Raw genomic sequence first — 18,629 nt, 5'->3', positions numbered from 1 at the left:
ATGAGGGATTAAAACTTTATAATGTTATTTTAGCTGGTTGTTTTCAATGAGAAACGTATGCTGTCGACGACGTTATTTCATCAATGTTTATAATTAATCCTTTGTGATAATGAGCCTTTTTTTTTTCCTGCAGTGGTGAACTTAACTTGAGTCTTGGCAAATTGATAGTAAAATTACGGATTTAACACTTACTTCTAAAACTTTTGAAATTAATGAGAAATTAAGATAGAAAGACAGGCACGTGAAAGGAAGCACGTAGAAGGCTATACCCCAGACATGGGAATATCTTTATAGGAAAAACCCCCCTAGGTTTGTGGGATTATTTTAGGTCTTTTCCCTAAGCTTCACTGCAGATCAACTAACCATTTCCTATATATTTATGTAGTGATTTATTTGTTGTGCTCAACAGGACCAGAAATTTGATTTACTATTATTTTTTTAAATTCCTATTATGAAGAGATTTGAGGAAGCTTCTCAAAATTACATATATTTTTTCAAAGTGAGAAAATGAAGGTGGGAACAAAATGAGGGTAAGAAAGATTAGGATAGTGTTAGAAGAAAGGTGAATTTGTTGGTTCACAGAATTCATGCCATAAAGTCACATAGATTTGCTTTATAATTAACCTAAAAATCTATCTCCTACTACCTGACTAAAAGAGGGAAAATTGACTGAGATTTCTCAAGTTTTTACAAAAGGGGCATTGAGATATGGTGAGTAATGGCCTTAGAATATCCCCTTAGTACATACAGTAGTGGATCTTATAGAACTGTGTCTTATTAGCTCCTGAAATGCAGTCCCGTGGCATAATGCCATTGCGTAGTATGATACAGAAGGAGTTCCTGAAGGGGCCTAAGTAAGGCTGTGCCCATGTGCTACTCTCTGGTGACCCGACCTCATAATACAAAATTGTGAAGTATCTAGAACCAAGGTTTTAACCTGTTTTAATATGAATTGCTTTGAGAATCTAGTGAAGTTTTGGTTCTCAGGGAAGGACCCCCCCCCCCCACGCTGGTACACCTGAGAGCCATCCTTAATCCCTCTGTGTTGGTCACCAGCAATAGTCAGTTCACCAGGAAGTGCTACCAGTTTGACCCCCAGAGCATGTCTCATGTGGACCTACTTATTACCATCCCCGTGCTCCCCGTCCCGTGCCAGTCCACCATCATCTCTTGCCTGTAGCCTTCCTCCTGGCCTCCCTGAATTCGCTCATAGCCCACTGCAGTCTGGTTATCACACATCAGCCAGAGGAGGTTCTAAAAATACAAATCAGTTAGGCCATTTCCCAACCTAAAGCATTTTAAAGATTTCCCAGTGCTCAAAGAATACAATCTGAACTGCTCACTGTTTGTGAGAAGCATCGTGTAATCAAGTCATTCATGCTGCCCTTTGCACCGCTTATAATGGTCCAGTCACACTGGTCTACTGTTTGTTCTAAAAACTCACTATGTTCCTTCCTAAGGCACAATCTGTGGGCTTCTCGTTTCCTTTGCTTATTACTATGATATGGAAAAGCCCAGGGTAAACACCCCTGCCAACACTAGGGGAAACGTTACCCAAAGGAGACCGATAAAAAGAAACCATGTGTTCTTCCCCCAGTGCTGTGATTCCATACCTGATACTGCCCTTAGGAGAAGAGACAGAGAGGAGAAAGAAAGAGACATTGGGATTTCTCCTGGGTAAAAAGCCCCAGGCTCTCTACCTAGTGAATACATGATATGTGGAAGGAGGGAGCAGGGGAGTAACACCTGGATTGATTGTTAAGGTCACATTTGAGAATCAAAAGCACTCTATCACTGAACTACCAAATACATTGGAATCAAAAGAAACAGATGACAGAGAATAAAGTTAATGATAGGAAAGGTTGAGATAAAGATGACAAGGGTTGCCTGGGTGGCCCTGTCGGTTAAGCGTCCGACTCTTGATTTCGCTCAGGTCATGATCCACGGCCAGCATGGAGCCTGCTTAAGATTCTCTCTCTTCCTCTCCCTCTGCCCCACCCCTTCTCTCTCTCTCTCTCTCTTAAAAAAAAAAAAAAAGATAGACATGGGTAGACGAGGATGATCCAACATAAATATAATTCATACCCTGCAGTAGAAAATCTAACAAGAAATACAGAAGTGGTATTCTGAAATATGGTGGAAGAAAGCATCGTAAAATTAAAGAAGAACTGAATCTGAAGATTGAAGTAACATACCATTTTCTAGAAGAAACCAACATAGCATGATCGACACAGACATGTTCTAGTTACGCTAGTTATTTGTAAGGGCAATGAACCAGCCTGGCCCCAGGCTCTTTCATAATAACATTCAGTGTCAAAGACAATAGAGTGATGTCAATAAACTTCTGATGGAAAGGGATCTGCCTTTAAAAATAATCTTTGAAGGATGGGGGGAGAGTAAAGGAGTTAAAATAGCAATGACATTTTGGGGGAAAAACCAGATGAGTGGTAAATAACCCAACAGATAAAAAAAAAAAAAGATGATAAGCTGGTAAGGGAAAAGTCAAGAAACCAACCTGACTTTACATCAGAGTCATCAAAGGGTCAGAAATTAGTGACACCATGTATGTCTGGAGGGGATGTAGGGGGCCAGCTGACATCAAGCAAACCAAAAATCCATTTAAGAAACAGTGAGACTGTCACCTCCAGACACTACAGAGCACTTTCCACACACTGGCAAATATCTGAAAGGTTATTTTCTGGTGATGGTTAAAACCAAAAACCTTTTAACTAGGGAGTACTGGGATTAACGGAAGGCAGGATCCAGCACAGTACTGAAGTGAACAAATACATACTGAATCTTACTCTTCTTCCACTGAGCTCCCAGAAGCCTGGCGACCAGCCCTTCACCCTCTGGCCAGAGGTTGGTAGAGTCTGATTTCTCAGGGGTATCTGACAAGTCCATAGAGAAACACCTAAAGATACTGAATAAGGCTCCTCAAATAAACTTCCCAGTTAGGTAATTGGACAGTGAAATTCAAATTCAATAAGCTATAAAAATGAGCTTACAGTTTTCAAACTTTGAAAAAGCCACTTTTTGGCATAATTTACTTACAGCAAGATGTAGATTTTGTGTGTCTGTGTACAGTTTTATGAGTTCAGACAAACAGTTGTGAAAGCCACCATTAGAATCAAGATAAAGAACAGTTTCATCACCCCCAAAACCAAACATCTTTTTGATCCCCAACATTTAATATGAGCAGACAAAGATTAGCAGACTTGAAAGAAACAGACTATGTACATAGGTACAGAAATAATGTATTATTCTCATGAACAGAGAATAAATAGGACATACCTTCAGAAGTAACACTTAGAGAACCAACAGATACCTGGTGGAAATGTAAAATATGGTAGCAGAAATCAAAAACCCATTGGATGGGCATTTATCCCAGAGAAATGAAGACTTAGTTCGTTTCTGTGTGTACATGAATATTTATAGTAGATTTATTCATAATAGCTCCAAATTGGAAAAAAAAAACCCACAGTGTCCTTCAGCAGCTGAATGGCTGAACAGAAGGCACATGTCCATAGCAGGGAGTGCCGCTCAGAGATAATGATGGGTGAACAGGGGTGCTATTATGGAGAATGGTGAAGGGACCCCATCCCTTCACTGGGAGAGCAACTGAATTGGCGGGAAGTGTTTGAAGCAGTTCTTCTGGAACCCTGGAGTCTAGTTGAGTACTTTCAGTGTCCAGAGGAGAGCTTGAGGAGAAGGCTGGAAGATTGGGGGGGATTTTTGTGTTTCAGTAATGGCCAGTGTCCCACAAACCCAGCACTGTGGTGGGCACTTGCAGGATTTGGTGGCCTCTGCTCCTGGTGCAGCTTTCTGGGGCCAGAGTGGGCAGTAAGGACCTTGTCCTCCAGAAATCAGGGCAGTGTTTTGACTGCCCATCCCTGCTTCTGATTGCTGAGAGGTTGGCACCAGCCTCCACCAACTGAAGTGTCTTCCCTGCTGTGGTGGGACTTCAAGAGAGGGCACTCCTTCTCCTCCCATTTTGGGAGTCAGACATTTAAGGACCTCTTTTTCAGATCCCTGGCTGACCTCAGAGACAATGGAACAGAAACCACAACAATGAACACACAGTATGCAAAAATAGTTTGGAAAAGTCATCCATGGAAGACTCTAGCTCTCAACAAACAAAAAACCAGCAATCTCTGAGATGTGGAAATATGTAATTTCCAGGGTTACCATATTGTAATACTCAGAATGTCCAGACTCAAGGAAACAAACAAATACACAAACAACAGAGCATATATATTAGTTTGATAGGTCTACCATAACAAAGTACCACAAATTGGGGGCTTAAACCACAGAATTCTAGTGTTTCACAGTTCTAGGGGCTAGAAGTCCAACATCAAAGTAGTTGACGGGGTTGTTTCCATTTGATTTCTGTGGAGGAGAATCTATTCCATCCCTCTCTCCTAGTTTTTGGTGTTTTGCTGGCAATCTTTGTCGTTCCGTGGCTTATAGATCTTACCTTGTCTTCACTTGGGCTTCCCTGTTTGTGTGTGTTTCAGAGTACCCAAAATTTTCTCTTTTTGTAAGGCCAACACTCACATTAGATTATGAGAACCACCCTACTCTAGAATGACCTCATCTTAACTAATTACGTACAATGACCCTATTTCTAAATAAGATCACATACTAAGATACTGTAGGCTAAGACTTCAACATATGAATTTTGGGAGGACACAGTTCAACTCATAACAACATACAAAGAAACAGGAAAGTATGATCTATTCACAGGAAAAAAGAATTTGACAGAAACCATTCCAGAAGAAGCCCAGACTTTGGAATTATTAGTCAAAAACATTAAATCAGCTCTTAAATCAATGTTAAATATATTCAGTGAGCTAAAGGAAACTGTGGACGAATAACTAAAGGAAGTCAGGAAAACAATGTCTGAACAAAGCATCATTAAAGAGATAGAAATTATGAAAAGGAACCAAACAGAAATCCTGGAGCTGAAAAGTACAATAACTGAATTGAAATATTCACTAAAAGTTCATCAGCATATGTGAGTATGCAGAAGAAAGCATCAGTGAACTTGAAAATAAGACAGTTGAAATTATCCAGTGTGCACAGTAGAAAGAAAAAAGAATGGAGAAAAATGAAGAAATCCTGAGAGACGAGTGGGATACTTTGAGGCACACCAATGTATGCATTAAAAGAGTCCCGGAAGGGAGCACTTAGGTGGCTCAGTCGGTTGAGTGTCCAACTCTTGTTATTTGCTCAGGTCACGATCTCATGGATCGTGGGATCGAGCCCAGTGTCGAGCTCCATGCTCAATGGGGTATCTGCTTGAAAGATTCTTTCCCTCTGCCCCTCCCCCTGCTTACTTGCTCTCTCTAAAATAAATAAATCTTTAAAAAAGAAAGTACCAGAAGGAGAAGGGAGAGAATAGAGGGTAGGAAAAATGTTTGAGGAACTAATGGGCAAAACTTCCCAGATTTGATGAAATACATAAACCTACACATCCAAGCATCTGAAAGACAGCCAAGCAGGGTAAACTCAGAGATTAACACTGACATGCATTACTGTCAAATTGTTTGAACCCTAAGAAAAAAAGCTAGTTTTAAAAGCAACAAGAGAGAAGCAATGCATCATATGAAAAGATCTTTAATAAGGTGGTAAACTGCTGGCTTTTCATTAGAAGCAGTGGAGGCCAGGAGACAGTGGGGTGACGTAGTTAAAGTCCAGAAAGAAAACCATCATCCAAGAATTCTGTATCGGGCAAAGCTGTCCTTCGAAAACAAAGGATAATAAGGCATTTCCAGAAAAACAAAAGCTGAGTGGATTCATTACTAGTAGACCTGCCCCAAAGAAATGCCGAAAAGACTCCTTCAGACAGAAATGAAAGGACACCAGATAGTAACTGGAAGCTATAGGAAAAGTCAACACTAGTAAGGATAACTTCTTAGGTACATATAATAACCTGTGTTATTGCACTTTTGGTTTGGTTTATAACTTCTCTCTTTTGGCTATCTGATTTAAAAGGGAACTGTATTAAACATAATTATAAATCCAAGTTAATGAGCATGTATGGTATAAAATGTGACCTGTGGGGGTGCCTGGGTGGCACAGCAGTTAAGCGTCTGCCTTCGGCTCAGGGCGTGATCCCGGCGTTCTGGGATCGAGCCCCACATCGGGCTCCTCCGCTATGAGCCTGCTTCTTCCTCTCCCACTCCCCCTGCTTGTGCTCCCTCCCTCGCTGGCTGCCTCTCTCTCTCTCAAATAAATAAATAAAATCTTAAAAAAATAAAGTTACAGCAGAGAAAGAAGGATGTTATGGATTGATTTAAAAATTCAGTATAGCAAAAATATGTAACAGTTGTAAACATATACAGCCCAAAAACATGTGAGGCAAAACTGACAGAAAGACAAAGAGGAATAGATACTTCTGCAGTAATAGTTGGAGACTTTAAAATACCCTTCCTTCAATAATGGCTAAAGCAACTAGACAGCGTTCAGAAGTGGGGTACTTGAGCACCTATAAACCAATTAGATTAACGTGCATTAGGGCACCCCACCCAGCAACAGCAGAATACACATTCTTCTCAAGTGCAAATGGAATATTCCCCAGGATAAACCATATGTTAGAGCACCAGATGAGTCTTAGTAAATTTTAAGATTGAAATCATATATCTTTTCTGATCACAGTGGAATGAAACTAGAAATCAGTAACAGAAGGAAAAGTTTGAAAAAGGGCCAACAGAAATAAATTTTTAGCTAGATTGACTAGGAAAAAAGAACACTCAGATGTCTAAAATCATACATGAAAGTGAGGACATTACTTCTTATTTTACAGAAATTATCCTTTTTAATTATAAAAGAGTACCATGAACAATTTTACACCGGCACATTGGATAACGTAGAGAAAGTGATACATTACTAGAAACACATAAACAGCAGAAACTAAGTCATAAAGCAAAAGAAAATCTGAACTAGGAAGGTGATGGATCAATTGTGAATCAAAGAACTAACAAACAAAAGCCCAGAACCAGATTGTTTCACTGGTCACCAGACATTTAAAGAAGAATTAACACTGATAATTTTCTAACTTTCCATGAGGCCACTACTACCTTTCTACCTTGGGCAAAGACACTACAAGAAAAGAATAGACAAAATCCTTTATGAATATGAATGCAGAAATCTTCAAAAGACCAAATGAAGCAGCATATTAACAGGATTATATGTCATAATGAAGTGGTATTTATTCCCAGAATATAAGGATGGTCCAACATATGAAAACCAGTCATTGTATTATATCATATTAATAGGATGAGGGGGAAAAAAAACCCCACATGATAATCTCAGTTGATGCAAAAAAAGCATTTGACAAAATTTAATACTCATTAAAAAAAACAATAAACTAAGAATTAGAAGGGAACTCCTTAACATGATAAAGGCCATATATGAAAGATTTTTTAATTTAAATTCATATAGTGTAGTATTGGTTTCAGGAGTAGAATTTAATGATTCATCAGTTGCAAATAACACCCAGTGCTCATTACATCAAGTGCCCTCCTTAAGGCCCATTACCCACTTACCCCTTCCCTCCTTCCAACAACCCTCAGGGTTGTTCTCTGTATTTAAGAGTCTCTTATGGTTTGCCTCCCTCTCTGTTTTTATCTTATTTTATTTTTCCTTCCCTTCCCCTGTGTTCATCTGTTTTGTTTCTTACATTCCACATGAGTGAAATCATATGGTATTTGTCTTTCTCTGACTAACTTATTTCACTTAGCATAATACCCTGTAGTTCCATCCATATCACTGCAAATGGCAAGATTTCATTCTTTTTGATCACTGAGTAATATTCCATTGTATGTATATACCACATTTTCTTTTCTTTTTTTAAATTCAATTAGCCGGCATAAACTACACCCTTTGTTTCAGATGTAGAGTTCAGTAATTCATCAGTTGCGTATAACACCTAGTGCTTATCACATCATGTGCCCTCCTTAATGCCCATCACCAGTTACCCCAACCCCCACCCACCTCCCCTCCAGCAACCCTGTTTGTTTCCTATAGTTAAGAGTCCCTCGTTATGGTGACTAATATAACAAAATAAAAATTATAAAAAAAAAAAAGAGTCCCTCGTGGTTTGTCTCCCTCTCTGATTTCTTCCCATTCAGTTTTCTACCCCTCCCCCTATGATCTTTGTGCTGTTTCTCATATTCCACATATGAGTGAAACCATATGATAATCGTCTTTCTCTGATTGACTTATTTCACTCAGCATAATACCCTCCAGTTCCATCCAAGTTGATGTAAATTGTAAGATTTCATCCTTTCCAATGGCTGAGTAATACTCCATTACACACACACACACACACACACACACACACACACACCCCACATCTTTATCCATTCCATTGTCGATGAACATCTAGGCTCTTTCCATAGTTTGGCTATTGTGGACATTACTGCTATAAACATTGGGGTGCAGGTACCCCTTTATATTACTATGTTTATATCTTTGGGGTAGATACCTAGTAGTGCAATTGCTGGGTCCTAGGGTAGCTCTATTTTTAACTTCTTGAGGAACCTCTGTGCTGTTTTCCAGAGTGGCTGTACCAGCTTGCATTCCCACCAACAGTGTAAGAGGGTTTCCCTTTCTCTGCATCCTCACCAATGAGTGTCCTTTCCTTTCTTGTTAATTTTAGCTATTCTGACTGATGTGAGGTGGAATCTCATTGTGGTTTTGATTTGTATTTCTCTGATGACAAATGATGTTGAGCATTTTTTCATGTATCTGTTGACCATTTGTATGTATTCTTTGGAGAAGTGTCTGTTCATGTTTTCTGCCCATTTCTTGACTGAATTATTTGTTCTTTGGTTGTTGAGTTTGATAAGTTCTTTATAGATCTTGGATACTAGCCCTTTATCTGATATGTCATTTGCAGATATCTTCTCCCATTCTGTAGGTTGCCTTTGAGTTTTGTTGACTGTTTCCTTTGCTGTGCAGAAGATTTTTATCTTGACAAAGTCCCAATAGTTCATTTTTGCTCGTTTCCCTTGCCTTTGGAGATGTGTCTAGGAAGAAGTTAATGCGGCTGAGGTCAAAGAGGTTGCTGCCTGTGTTCTCCGCTAGGATTTTGATGGATTCCTGTCTCACATTGAGGTCTTTCATCCATTTTGAGTTTATCTTTGTGTATGGTGTAAGAAAATGGTCCAGTTTCATTCTTCGACATGTGGCTGTCCAATTTTCCCAACATCTTTTGTTTAAGAGACTTTTTTTCTATTGGGTATTCTTTCCTGCTTTGTTGAAAATTAGTTGACCATAGAGTGGAGGGTCCATTTCTGAGTTCTCTGTTCTGTTCCATTGATCTATGTGTTTGTTTTTGTGTACCACATCTTCTTTATCCATTCATCTGTCGATGGACATCTGGGCTCTGTCCGTAGTTTGGCTATTGTGGACATTGCTGCTATAAACATTGGGGTGCAGGTGTCCCTTCAAATCAATGTTTTTGTGTCCTTTGGGTAAATACTTAGTAATGCAATTGCTGGGTCCTAGGGTAGCTCTATTTTTAACTTTTTGAGGAACCTCCATACTGTTTTCCAGAGCGGCTGCACCAATTTGCATTCTCACCAACAGTGCAAAAGGGATCCCCTTTCTCCTCATCCTCACTAACATCTGTCGTTTCCTGAGTTGTTAATTTTAGCCATCCTGACTGGTGTGAGGTGGTATTTTATTGTGGTTTTGATTTGTATTTCCCTGATTCCCAGTGATGTTGAGCATCTTTTCACATGTCTGTTAGCGACCTGGATTTCTTCTTTGGAAAAGTGTCTGTTCATATGAAAGACAGATTTTTATTTTCTCAGTTGTGGAGGCTAGAAATCTAAGCCCAAGGTGTCAGCAGAGTGGGTTCTTTCTGTGGGCCATGACAGAAAGATATTCCATGCCCCCCTCCTTGATTTGTAGATGGCTGTCTTTTCCCCATGTGTTCACATCATCTTCCCTCTGAGTGCCTGTGTCCTAATTTCCTTTTCTTGTAAGGACACAGTCATATTGGATTAGGGCCACCCTAACGGTCCCACTTTAATTACCTCTTTAAAGTCCCTATCCAAATATGGTTACATTCTGGAGTATTAGGGGTTAGAATTTCAAAGAACAAATTTATTTTGAGGGTGTGACATAATTCAGGCCAAAATAGAACTAAATGAATTTAGCAAAGTTGCAGGGCATGAAAACACACAAAAATTGGTTGTATTTCTATGTGCTTGCAATGAGCTCTCCAAAAAGGAAATTTAAAAACAATTACAATAACATTAAAAAGAATACTTAGGAATAGATTTAACTAAGATGGCAAAAGATGTGTACACTGAAAACTTTGAAACATTGTTAAAAGAAATAAGACCTAAATAATTCGAAAGACATTGAGTGTTCATGGATTAGAATACCGTATAGTTAAGATTTGGGATAAATCAGGGTTAGTAGAGGGAAAATTAAGTCTAATGCAAAACAAGATACTCTTTAATTCCATAAAAATTCATGAGAGTAAAATAACCATAGTTTACTATGTGACTCAGATGTGATTTAAAAAAAAAATAGCTTTACTTACCTAGAAGAACTACAGCATACAGGTAACCACTTACATGTGCAATTTAGTAGATTTTAGTATCTTCACGGATTTGTATGCTCACTACCAGAAAGAAACCTGGCCCCTGTTAGCAGTCTCTCCCTGTGTTCCTCTATCCCCTCACCCTCGGCTCCAGGCAGCCATTAATCTACTTTCAGTCTCTGTAGACCTGCCTGTTGTGGGCATTTCCTGTAAGTGGCGTCATTTAGTATGTGGTCCTTCGTGACCGGCTTCTTTCTCCTAGCGTAAGCTAGTTTTCAAGATTCATCCTTGTTGTGGCATGTGCCAGTCCTTCATTTCTTTTTATTGCTGAATAATAATCCATTATATGGACAATACCACATTTTATGTATCCATTCATCAGTTGACAGACGTGTGGATTGTTTCCACTTTTTGGCCATAAAGCTGCTCTGAGTATTCCTGTACAAGTTCTCGTGCGGACATAGTGCTATCCGTTTTCTTGTCTATACCTAAGAGTAGAATTACTGAGTCACAGGTAACTCTATGTTGAACTTTCTGAGGAGCTGGGAGACTGTTTTCCAAGGTAGCTGTACCATTTTACATTCTTAGCAACAACATATGAGGGTTTCCAGTTTCTCCACATCTTCGCCAACACTTGTTATTATCTGTCTTTTTCGATTATAGCTATCTGTGGTGGGTTGCATGGTGACTCCCAAAAAGATATGTCCACAGCCTAACCCCTGGAACCTGTGGGTGTGACCTTACTTGGAAAAAGGGTCTTTGCAGGTGGAATTAAGTTAAGAATCTTGAGATGAAATTGTCCTGGATTTTCTGGCCCTATACCCAAGGACAAGTGTGCTTATAAGACAGAAGAGGAGAAGGCCGTGTGAAAGCAAAAGCAGAGATTGGAGTTGTGTAGCTAAAGCCGAGGAACACCTGGAGACACCAGAAGCTAAAAGAGGCAAGGAATTCTCATTTTAGAGCCTTTGGAAGGAGCCTGGCTGTGCAGACGCCTTGATTTCAGATTTCCGGTCTTCAGAACTGTAAGAATATTAACTCCTTTGTTTTTAAGCCATCAAGATGTGGTAATTTGTTAGCACAGCACTGGGAAACTAAAACACCAATCAAGTGGTATCTCTTTACAGTTTCCATTTGCATTTCCCTGATGACTAATGATAGTGGGAGTCCTTTCGTCACCTTACTGGCTAGGTGTACATCTTTTTTTGGACAAATGTCTATTTAGATCCTTTGCCCTTTTAAAAATTGGGTTGTCTTTTCATTGAGTTCTAAGAGTTCTTCATATGTTCTACGTCCAAGTCTCTTATCAGAGAGATGATTTATAAAAACTCTCACCCATTCGGCAGGTTGTCTTTTGACTCTTTTGATGGTTTCCTTTGAAGCTCCAAAAGTCTTTCATTTTGATGAAATCCACTTTGCTCTTTTTTTCTGTTGTGTTTTTGACATCACATTGAATAAACTATTGCGCAGTCCAAAATCGTGAAGATTTATGCTTGTGTTTCCTTCTAAGAGTTTTATAAAAGTTTTGGCTTATGAGTTAATTTTTGTGTATGATGTGAGGTAGGGGTCCAACTTCATTCCTTTGTGTGTGAATATCCAGTTGTCTATGAATAACTTTGACTTAGTAAAGGAAACACTGATACTGATCTAGCTGAGAATATAACTATAATTGGGAGGATGGAGGGGTGGTGGGTGGGGCAGGAAGAATGTCCAGTGGGTGGTAGGTGCTGGGGAAGAAAAGGAGTTAAATCCCCCTCTCCAGTAGAGAGAGGCAAGTCAGTAAAGCCTAAAGTGGAAAACTCGACATAAGCATGTTATTTAGAAACATGGAGGTAAATAAAATAAAAGAGGTGAAAGCAACCCAGAGATGCTGATTTCAGTGCCTGGCCCCTTCCCCAGAGATGCTTGGGCATGTGCCGCCCCCCCACCCGGGATTTTAATGAGCAGTCAAGGTTGTGAACCATTGATCCCGAGGTGCTGACTTGGGCCAACTCATGGGCATTTTCTCTTGCCCATAACTCATTTACAAAGTACGTAGTTCTGGAAGGAGAAAGAGTGCTCGCTATGATGTTTATTAAACTGACAGAAGAGGAGAAAAAGTGGAAATACCTTAATGTCTGAAGTCTGCATTTTGGATAAGACAGGCTTCAAATGGTAAAGAATTGAATAAAATGAGACCAACAAAATAAAATCATTTCTACACCAGGCGAATACTACTGCAGCACTGATCTGCTGACCCAGCAGTAAGAAAACATACTCTTTAAAAAAAAGAAAAAGAGAAAGCAGTTGCCTCTGATTGATTGAAATGGGCATGGGAGGCAGAGGCTGTTGTTTTCATAATAGAGCTTTGAAAATCACGTCTAATAATTGTGCATAATTTGATAAATTAAAAAAGAGACAAGCAATAACAGATTCTGAATAAGGAGAGCAGTGGGGAGACGAGTCCTACTAGAGATTAAAGTTTATCATATAGCTGTAGTAATTAAAATCACGCCATAGCGGCAGACAGGTGGACGGAAAGATGAGTGGAGCAGAATATGAAACCCAGAAATTGATTCAAATGCTTAGAAGAACTCATTCATGATAAAGGTGGTAATTTTATTTTAAATCAGTGGGATGAGACACTCAGTTAAGGGTGTTGGAATAAGTGGATGGCCATTCAAGAGACAAGGAAAGTTAGGTCCACACTTCACACCCACTTTGAACCACGAGGACCAAAGATTTAAATAAAATAAAATCTTTCTTCAAAGTACTAAAAGGAACAACAAAGACAGACCACAGACCGGAGAAAGAAGGAAAGGGAAGTGGGGCGTGTGAGCAGAATGGCACAGGACAGCCCAGGAACAAGGTTGCTGTTGGGAAAATCTTGTTTGAAACCCCAGAGCTTTCACCATCTCTTTTCTTAACCTGTATTTTAGGAAATACTGTCTTGAGGTAAAGAAACACTTATCAGAGATTGAAAAGTTTGTATTAAATTATGTGGAAGAGTTTCTCTTCTGTTAAATACAAGTTAAATGTAACAGTTTTTATTACTAGTAACTGTGTTCTATGATGTCTTTTAAATAAAAATCTCATTGTTGTTACCTATGCACCAACAATTGATGCTTCCCTAACATTTAAAATATTTATTTCTGGATGGCGGTTTTTAGTTTTCTTTTTTTACTTCCTTCGTGACTTTCTGCACTGCATTATTCTTGTGATAACCTTGTATCATTTTTATAAAAACAATAATTAAGACAAAATTCAAAATATACATAATCCTATTAAAGAACAAAGAATCAGTATTTAAATCCTTCCACTGTGGATTTTAGTTTGGAATTCATTTCTTCCCTGGCAGCGGACATTAATCCATCACCTTCTTTATGGCGAGATTAGGAGGAACAGGCTGGGGCAGCGTAGCCCCCACGAGTAGAGGATGTGTTGTGCTTTGTCCGGGCTCCCAGCTGACCAGGCCAGATCGAGGGGCCTTACAGGTGCATTCAGAGCACTGGAGGGTGGGCTCTCAAGTAGCAGAGGTGGTGTTCTTAATGGCCGTGAACGGCTGGAACTATTTTATTTCTTCTGCTTTTCCGAGATGTGGTGTGACTGTGAACCTTGTAGGCAGGTTGTAAATTCACTGAAGCAGAATCTCGGTCTTTATTTACCTTCTTAGGTGCCACAGGGCCTACTGCATTGCCCATGTTTTAAAATGGAATTTAATTAATTAGGAGATTTTTTGGACTGACAGCAGAGCAAAAAAAAAAAAAAAAAAAGGTCCACACACTTGTGCAGCTGGTATTACAGGAACGGCGGCCAGATGCTCCCATCAGACGTACATAAGTCGAGATCGTGACACTTTAAATTTGTGAAAGCTGTTCTAGAGATAATCATTTTTATACAATTAAAGAGCGTATCAGGGAGTGGTTTTCACAGACATTAATCTTGGCCTATTTGTCCTTGTCTTGCAGGTGTATCATACTTTGTTCTGGCCCCTTGAATGGACAGTGGCCGGCAGAGACAACAATACTTGTTATGCAAAAATAATTTGCAACAAATCTGACAATGTACGTAATATGATCGGAAGCTAAAAAGCTGTCATTTTAAACTGTCGCTTTTAATCTAGTCTTTGGGTTTGAATGATCTCTTTAAAGACCGCTTTCAGGGCGAGGCAGAAATCCTTCGAAATGTTACCCAGTCCATATGTTTGTGGAGGTTGAACACATGACAGATGGTAATGGGGGTTCACTAATACCATCTCAAAAAAAAAATCATTGAAAGTTGTCCCTTTCCAGAGCTATCTAACTTGGCAGTTTAGAGCCAGATGACCTGGGAAAGTTTTGGTCATCAACTAATAAAATGGAGGGTATGTGTGTGCATTTTGTAAATTGACCAAATGTGTGTCAGAAGCCTTTAGAAAGAGATGCTTGCATGAAGTGAGAACTAGTTAATTAACTGATTACTAATGAAGGCTTTCATTAAAGAAGAATCAGTGGGGTGGAAAGCCGGTGGGCGGAGGCTCTCTGCCTTCCCCGCTCTTGAGGTGAGCATGGAATTGGTGATAGACGCCTTCGTTATCGTAGTGGAAAGCGCAGCTTCTGTATGACTTGTTTTGTAAAGAACACTGAGCATAGAAAGCAGTAGGACTTCGTTCCTCCCTTTTTAAGAATTTATAACCTGGGAGGTGAAGCAAAATTAGATACGTGTGAACAGTGATAACTGATATTTGTATAAAGTCTACAAAGTAATGGTCATCTTCTCTCGAATCCATCGAATTCGCAGTGTAACAGAAGACAGGTGTCACAGGCTCATGGCCAGTTGGCAGGTGCCCCATTGCCTGAGCAGTGAAGGCACCCAGAGCTCTAGAACTTAGTCCCTTGGCCCTGGCACAGGTGTGCAGGGGATACTGGTCAGAGCGCCCCAGAAACACCGCAGGGCTGTGCTCCCCGGGGGTGGTGCCGGTTGTGGGGTGCTCGTTCTGACTGGACATGAGTGATCTGAGCTCACCGTCATGCCAGCTGTGGGAGGCCTCTCCAAAGGGAGCAGGCAGAGCCGGTCTGCACGTACTGCTGCTCCCTGAAGTGAGCGGGACTGGGAGCAGGTTGCTAGAGCCCCTGCCACAGCCAAGATATTTCTGATCTCCTGACAGAGGTGTTCACTGGTGGGCCTGGGGCAGAATTTCACGGTCTTTCCACTCCTCTTTGGACTCCCTGTGCTCTGTCCCTTGCCACTCCCTCCACTCTCCGTCCGCCGCTCTTGCACACTGCGCGCCGTCCGCAGCAGAGCTTGCCCCTCCTTCTACCGCCATCCAAATTGCTATTTCTAGAGTATCACCCTGGTGCTTCCTACCTCCCTGTGGCTCTTGGGTGAAAAGTGTGAATGAGGTTTGCCCTCTCACTTGACCTGCCTTCATTTTATTTGGAAGTGGAGATTTTCATCAGAGGTCCTTTGTGTCTCCAGGCTGCCCCCCTTCCCCCACTTTGCTGCAGGATGCCCCGTCTCAGAGATTCCAGCGCAGGAGCCTTCCGTGGGGCCCCGAGAACTGCCCCTCCTCACACACAGCTCCGTGGCCTCTGGCGGCCAGCCCTGTGAGAAGCGCTGCTCCTGGGGCCCTCCTGTGAGCGCCCGTTACGTGTGCGTGCGGTGGCGTGCGCGTTGTTCTTTCTCCAGAACGTGGCAGCGGAGGTCTCTCTTCTGCCCTTCTGCCTTCTCTCTTGCCTGTTGAGCATTTTCACTGCTGAACATCAAAATGAAGACCCGCGTCTGATGGAAAACCATCGCAGCGCTACCTTGGAGATGCGCTCTGGCTCTGGCTCCCTGTCTTGTGGGTCCGCTCGTCCCCGCGCCCCGTCCCTCCCTGCGCGCAGGCCTGGCTGAAAGCCCCGCTCTGGCCCCTCCTTGATCTCTGCCTAGTTACGTCAGGAGCCGGGTAGCTCGCTTCCTGGGCCAGGAACCACTGCATTTCCAAACCCTGATGCCCTAGAATTATTCCAGCGTTGGACTTTATTTATTTATTTTTAAGATTTTATTTATTTATTCGACAGAGAGAGAGAGACAGCCAGCGAGAGAGGGAACACAAGCAGGGGGAGTGGGAGAGGAAGAAGCAGGCTCCTAGCGGAGCGGGGAGCCAGATGGGGGCTCGATCCCAGGACCCTGGGATCACGCCCTGAGCCGAAGGCAGACGCTTAACGACTGCGCCCCCCAGGCGCCCCCAGCGTTGGACTTTAATTCAGATTTGTTATGTTGTTGTTTAGCACTATCTCAGCATAATTTGGGAATTTACATCATACTAATGAACTCCTTCATGCAGTGGGTAAATTGCTTGTTCTAGTAAATTTGAGTGCAAATTAACTCCGGATGTGCATTTACTGGCTCATTTAACAGATTCTTACGGTGGTTCAGTTTCATGATAATGTTCTCTGCTCGGTTCAACATTAGAGTTCTTTTTCTGTAGCAGCTGCCGTAAATGTTAACTGTGAACTTGCAATAAATAGACTCCCATTCAGATCATTAACCTACGGGCTTTCTTCTGTTTGCGTTTTCAAGTATCGGGTGATAGGATTCCATGTTCTCGGACCGAACGCCGGTGAGATCACCCAAGGGTTTGCAGCCGCGATGAAATGTGGGCTCACAAAGCAGCTACTCGATGACACCGTGGGAATTCACCCCACATGTGGTGAGGTAGGGAGATAGGGTTGTGTTTTTGCTGATTTCAGTTGGCGTAGTTTGAAAAACTGATATAAAGCCTATCGTCAGAAAGATTTTGTATTAGTAACTGCTTCATAGATTTTAAAGGTTAATCTAGGGGGCGCCTGGGTGGCGCAGTCGTTAAGCGTCTGCCTTCGGCTCAGGGCGTGATCCCGGCGTTATGGGATCGAGCCCCACATCAGGCTCCTCCGCTATGAGCCTGCTTCTTCCTCTCCCACTCCCCCTGCTTGTGTTCCCTCTCTCGCTGGCTGTCTCTATCTCTGTCAAATAAATAAATAAAATCTTTACAAAAAATAAAAATAAAAAAAATAAAGGTTAACCTAGATGTAATATTCAAAACGTGTTTTCTTAAAGCAACACTGAAATATTGATGGCTAGATATAAATGTGCTTGGTTTTCTTCCTTTCGAACAGGTGTTTACAACTTTGGAAATCACCAAGTCGTCGGGACTAGACATCACGCAGAAAGGCTGCTGAGGCTAGCCCCGCTGCTGTTTGGGTTTCCTTGTCCTATTCCCATTTCTCCGCAGGATAATAACGCCCCCGGGTAGTGAGTCGGTGCTCCTGCACCTGTTCTCCTGCGCGGGCCGGTGCTGGACCTCTCTCCCCGGCACAGAGATGAGAAGGGCGAGGAGGCGGACGGCAGCGGGCGTGTGCTCAGCGGGCTCGGCTGGCTGGGAGGGGCAGGTAGGCTGCCTCCTTGACGTCTTAGCTCGGAACCGCTGTGAGGTGAGCTAAGGCCGATGCTCTTCCGCGTCAGTATGGAGCTTCCCTCTGAAGGGCCTTGCAAGCGCACAACTAATCCAAGTTAACTTCTCTGGTTGCTAGTGTAGTGTTTTTATCCCCTTGCCTTGTTGTTTCTCTGGAAGTGTTTTCTCAGCGTCGAAACTGACTGTAAAGCAGCGAGCCTCCAGCACGTGGGCCTGAATGTGGGGATGCCGCGTGGCCGCCGAACAGCGGTGTCCTGGAAATGCCTTCGCGCAGCGGCTGCGATGCAGGGTGCGTTCCTAGGAAGTTGCTCATGCTGTACAGGGTTTAGCGAGCCGTCTACACCGTACGCGCGGTCGGACTCCCGCCTCGTGCCTCACCCTCTCCTGGTTCCCGGTGGCAACAACCTTGGAGTCCTCTCTTGTTAGTGTCTCATGTCAGAGACACGCTGTGCATTGATCTTAAGGGTGCTATTAAAAAGTTTTCGATACTGTATGATGTGAAATCTGACTAACTTAAAACTGTTTAAAATGATTCAATCCGTATCTGTTGAATTACAGTCAAGTTCAGTAAATGGACAGGAGATAGGAGATTCTATTTGAATCTGCACACCTGTCAGCATCTAAAAGGCCCTTGAAGTAGGGGTCTATCCGGGGTCCTTTTGGAAAATCTGTTGT

At 41.8% G+C, this 18,629-nt stretch overlaps 1 protein-coding gene across 1 annotated transcript in view; it reads left to right on the top strand.

The window, feature by feature from the left end:
• Positions 1-18,445, top strand: part of TXNRD3 (thioredoxin reductase 3) — a 46,022-nt gene extending 27,577 nt beyond the window's left edge. The window contains exons 13-15 of the mRNA XM_040628356.1: positions 14,509-14,604; positions 17,084-17,218; positions 17,659-18,445. Of these exons, the coding sequence (XP_040484290.1) occupies positions 14,509-14,604; positions 17,084-17,218; positions 17,659-17,721 (294 nt within the window). The 3' untranslated portion in view covers positions 17,722-18,445. The remainder of the gene's footprint in view (positions 1-14,508; positions 14,605-17,083; positions 17,219-17,658) is intronic.
• Positions 18,446-18,629: the final 184 nt, after the last annotated feature.

Source organism: Ursus maritimus, unplaced genomic scaffold (genome assembly GCF_017311325.1).
Source record: "Ursus maritimus isolate PB19 unplaced genomic scaffold, ASM1731132v1 scaffold_14, whole genome shotgun sequence".
Classification (NCBI taxonomy): domain Eukaryota; kingdom Metazoa; phylum Chordata; class Mammalia; order Carnivora; family Ursidae; genus Ursus; species Ursus maritimus.
The sequence above is the reverse complement of the archived record's forward strand: the minus strand, read 5'-3'. Positions and strand labels throughout refer to the sequence as shown.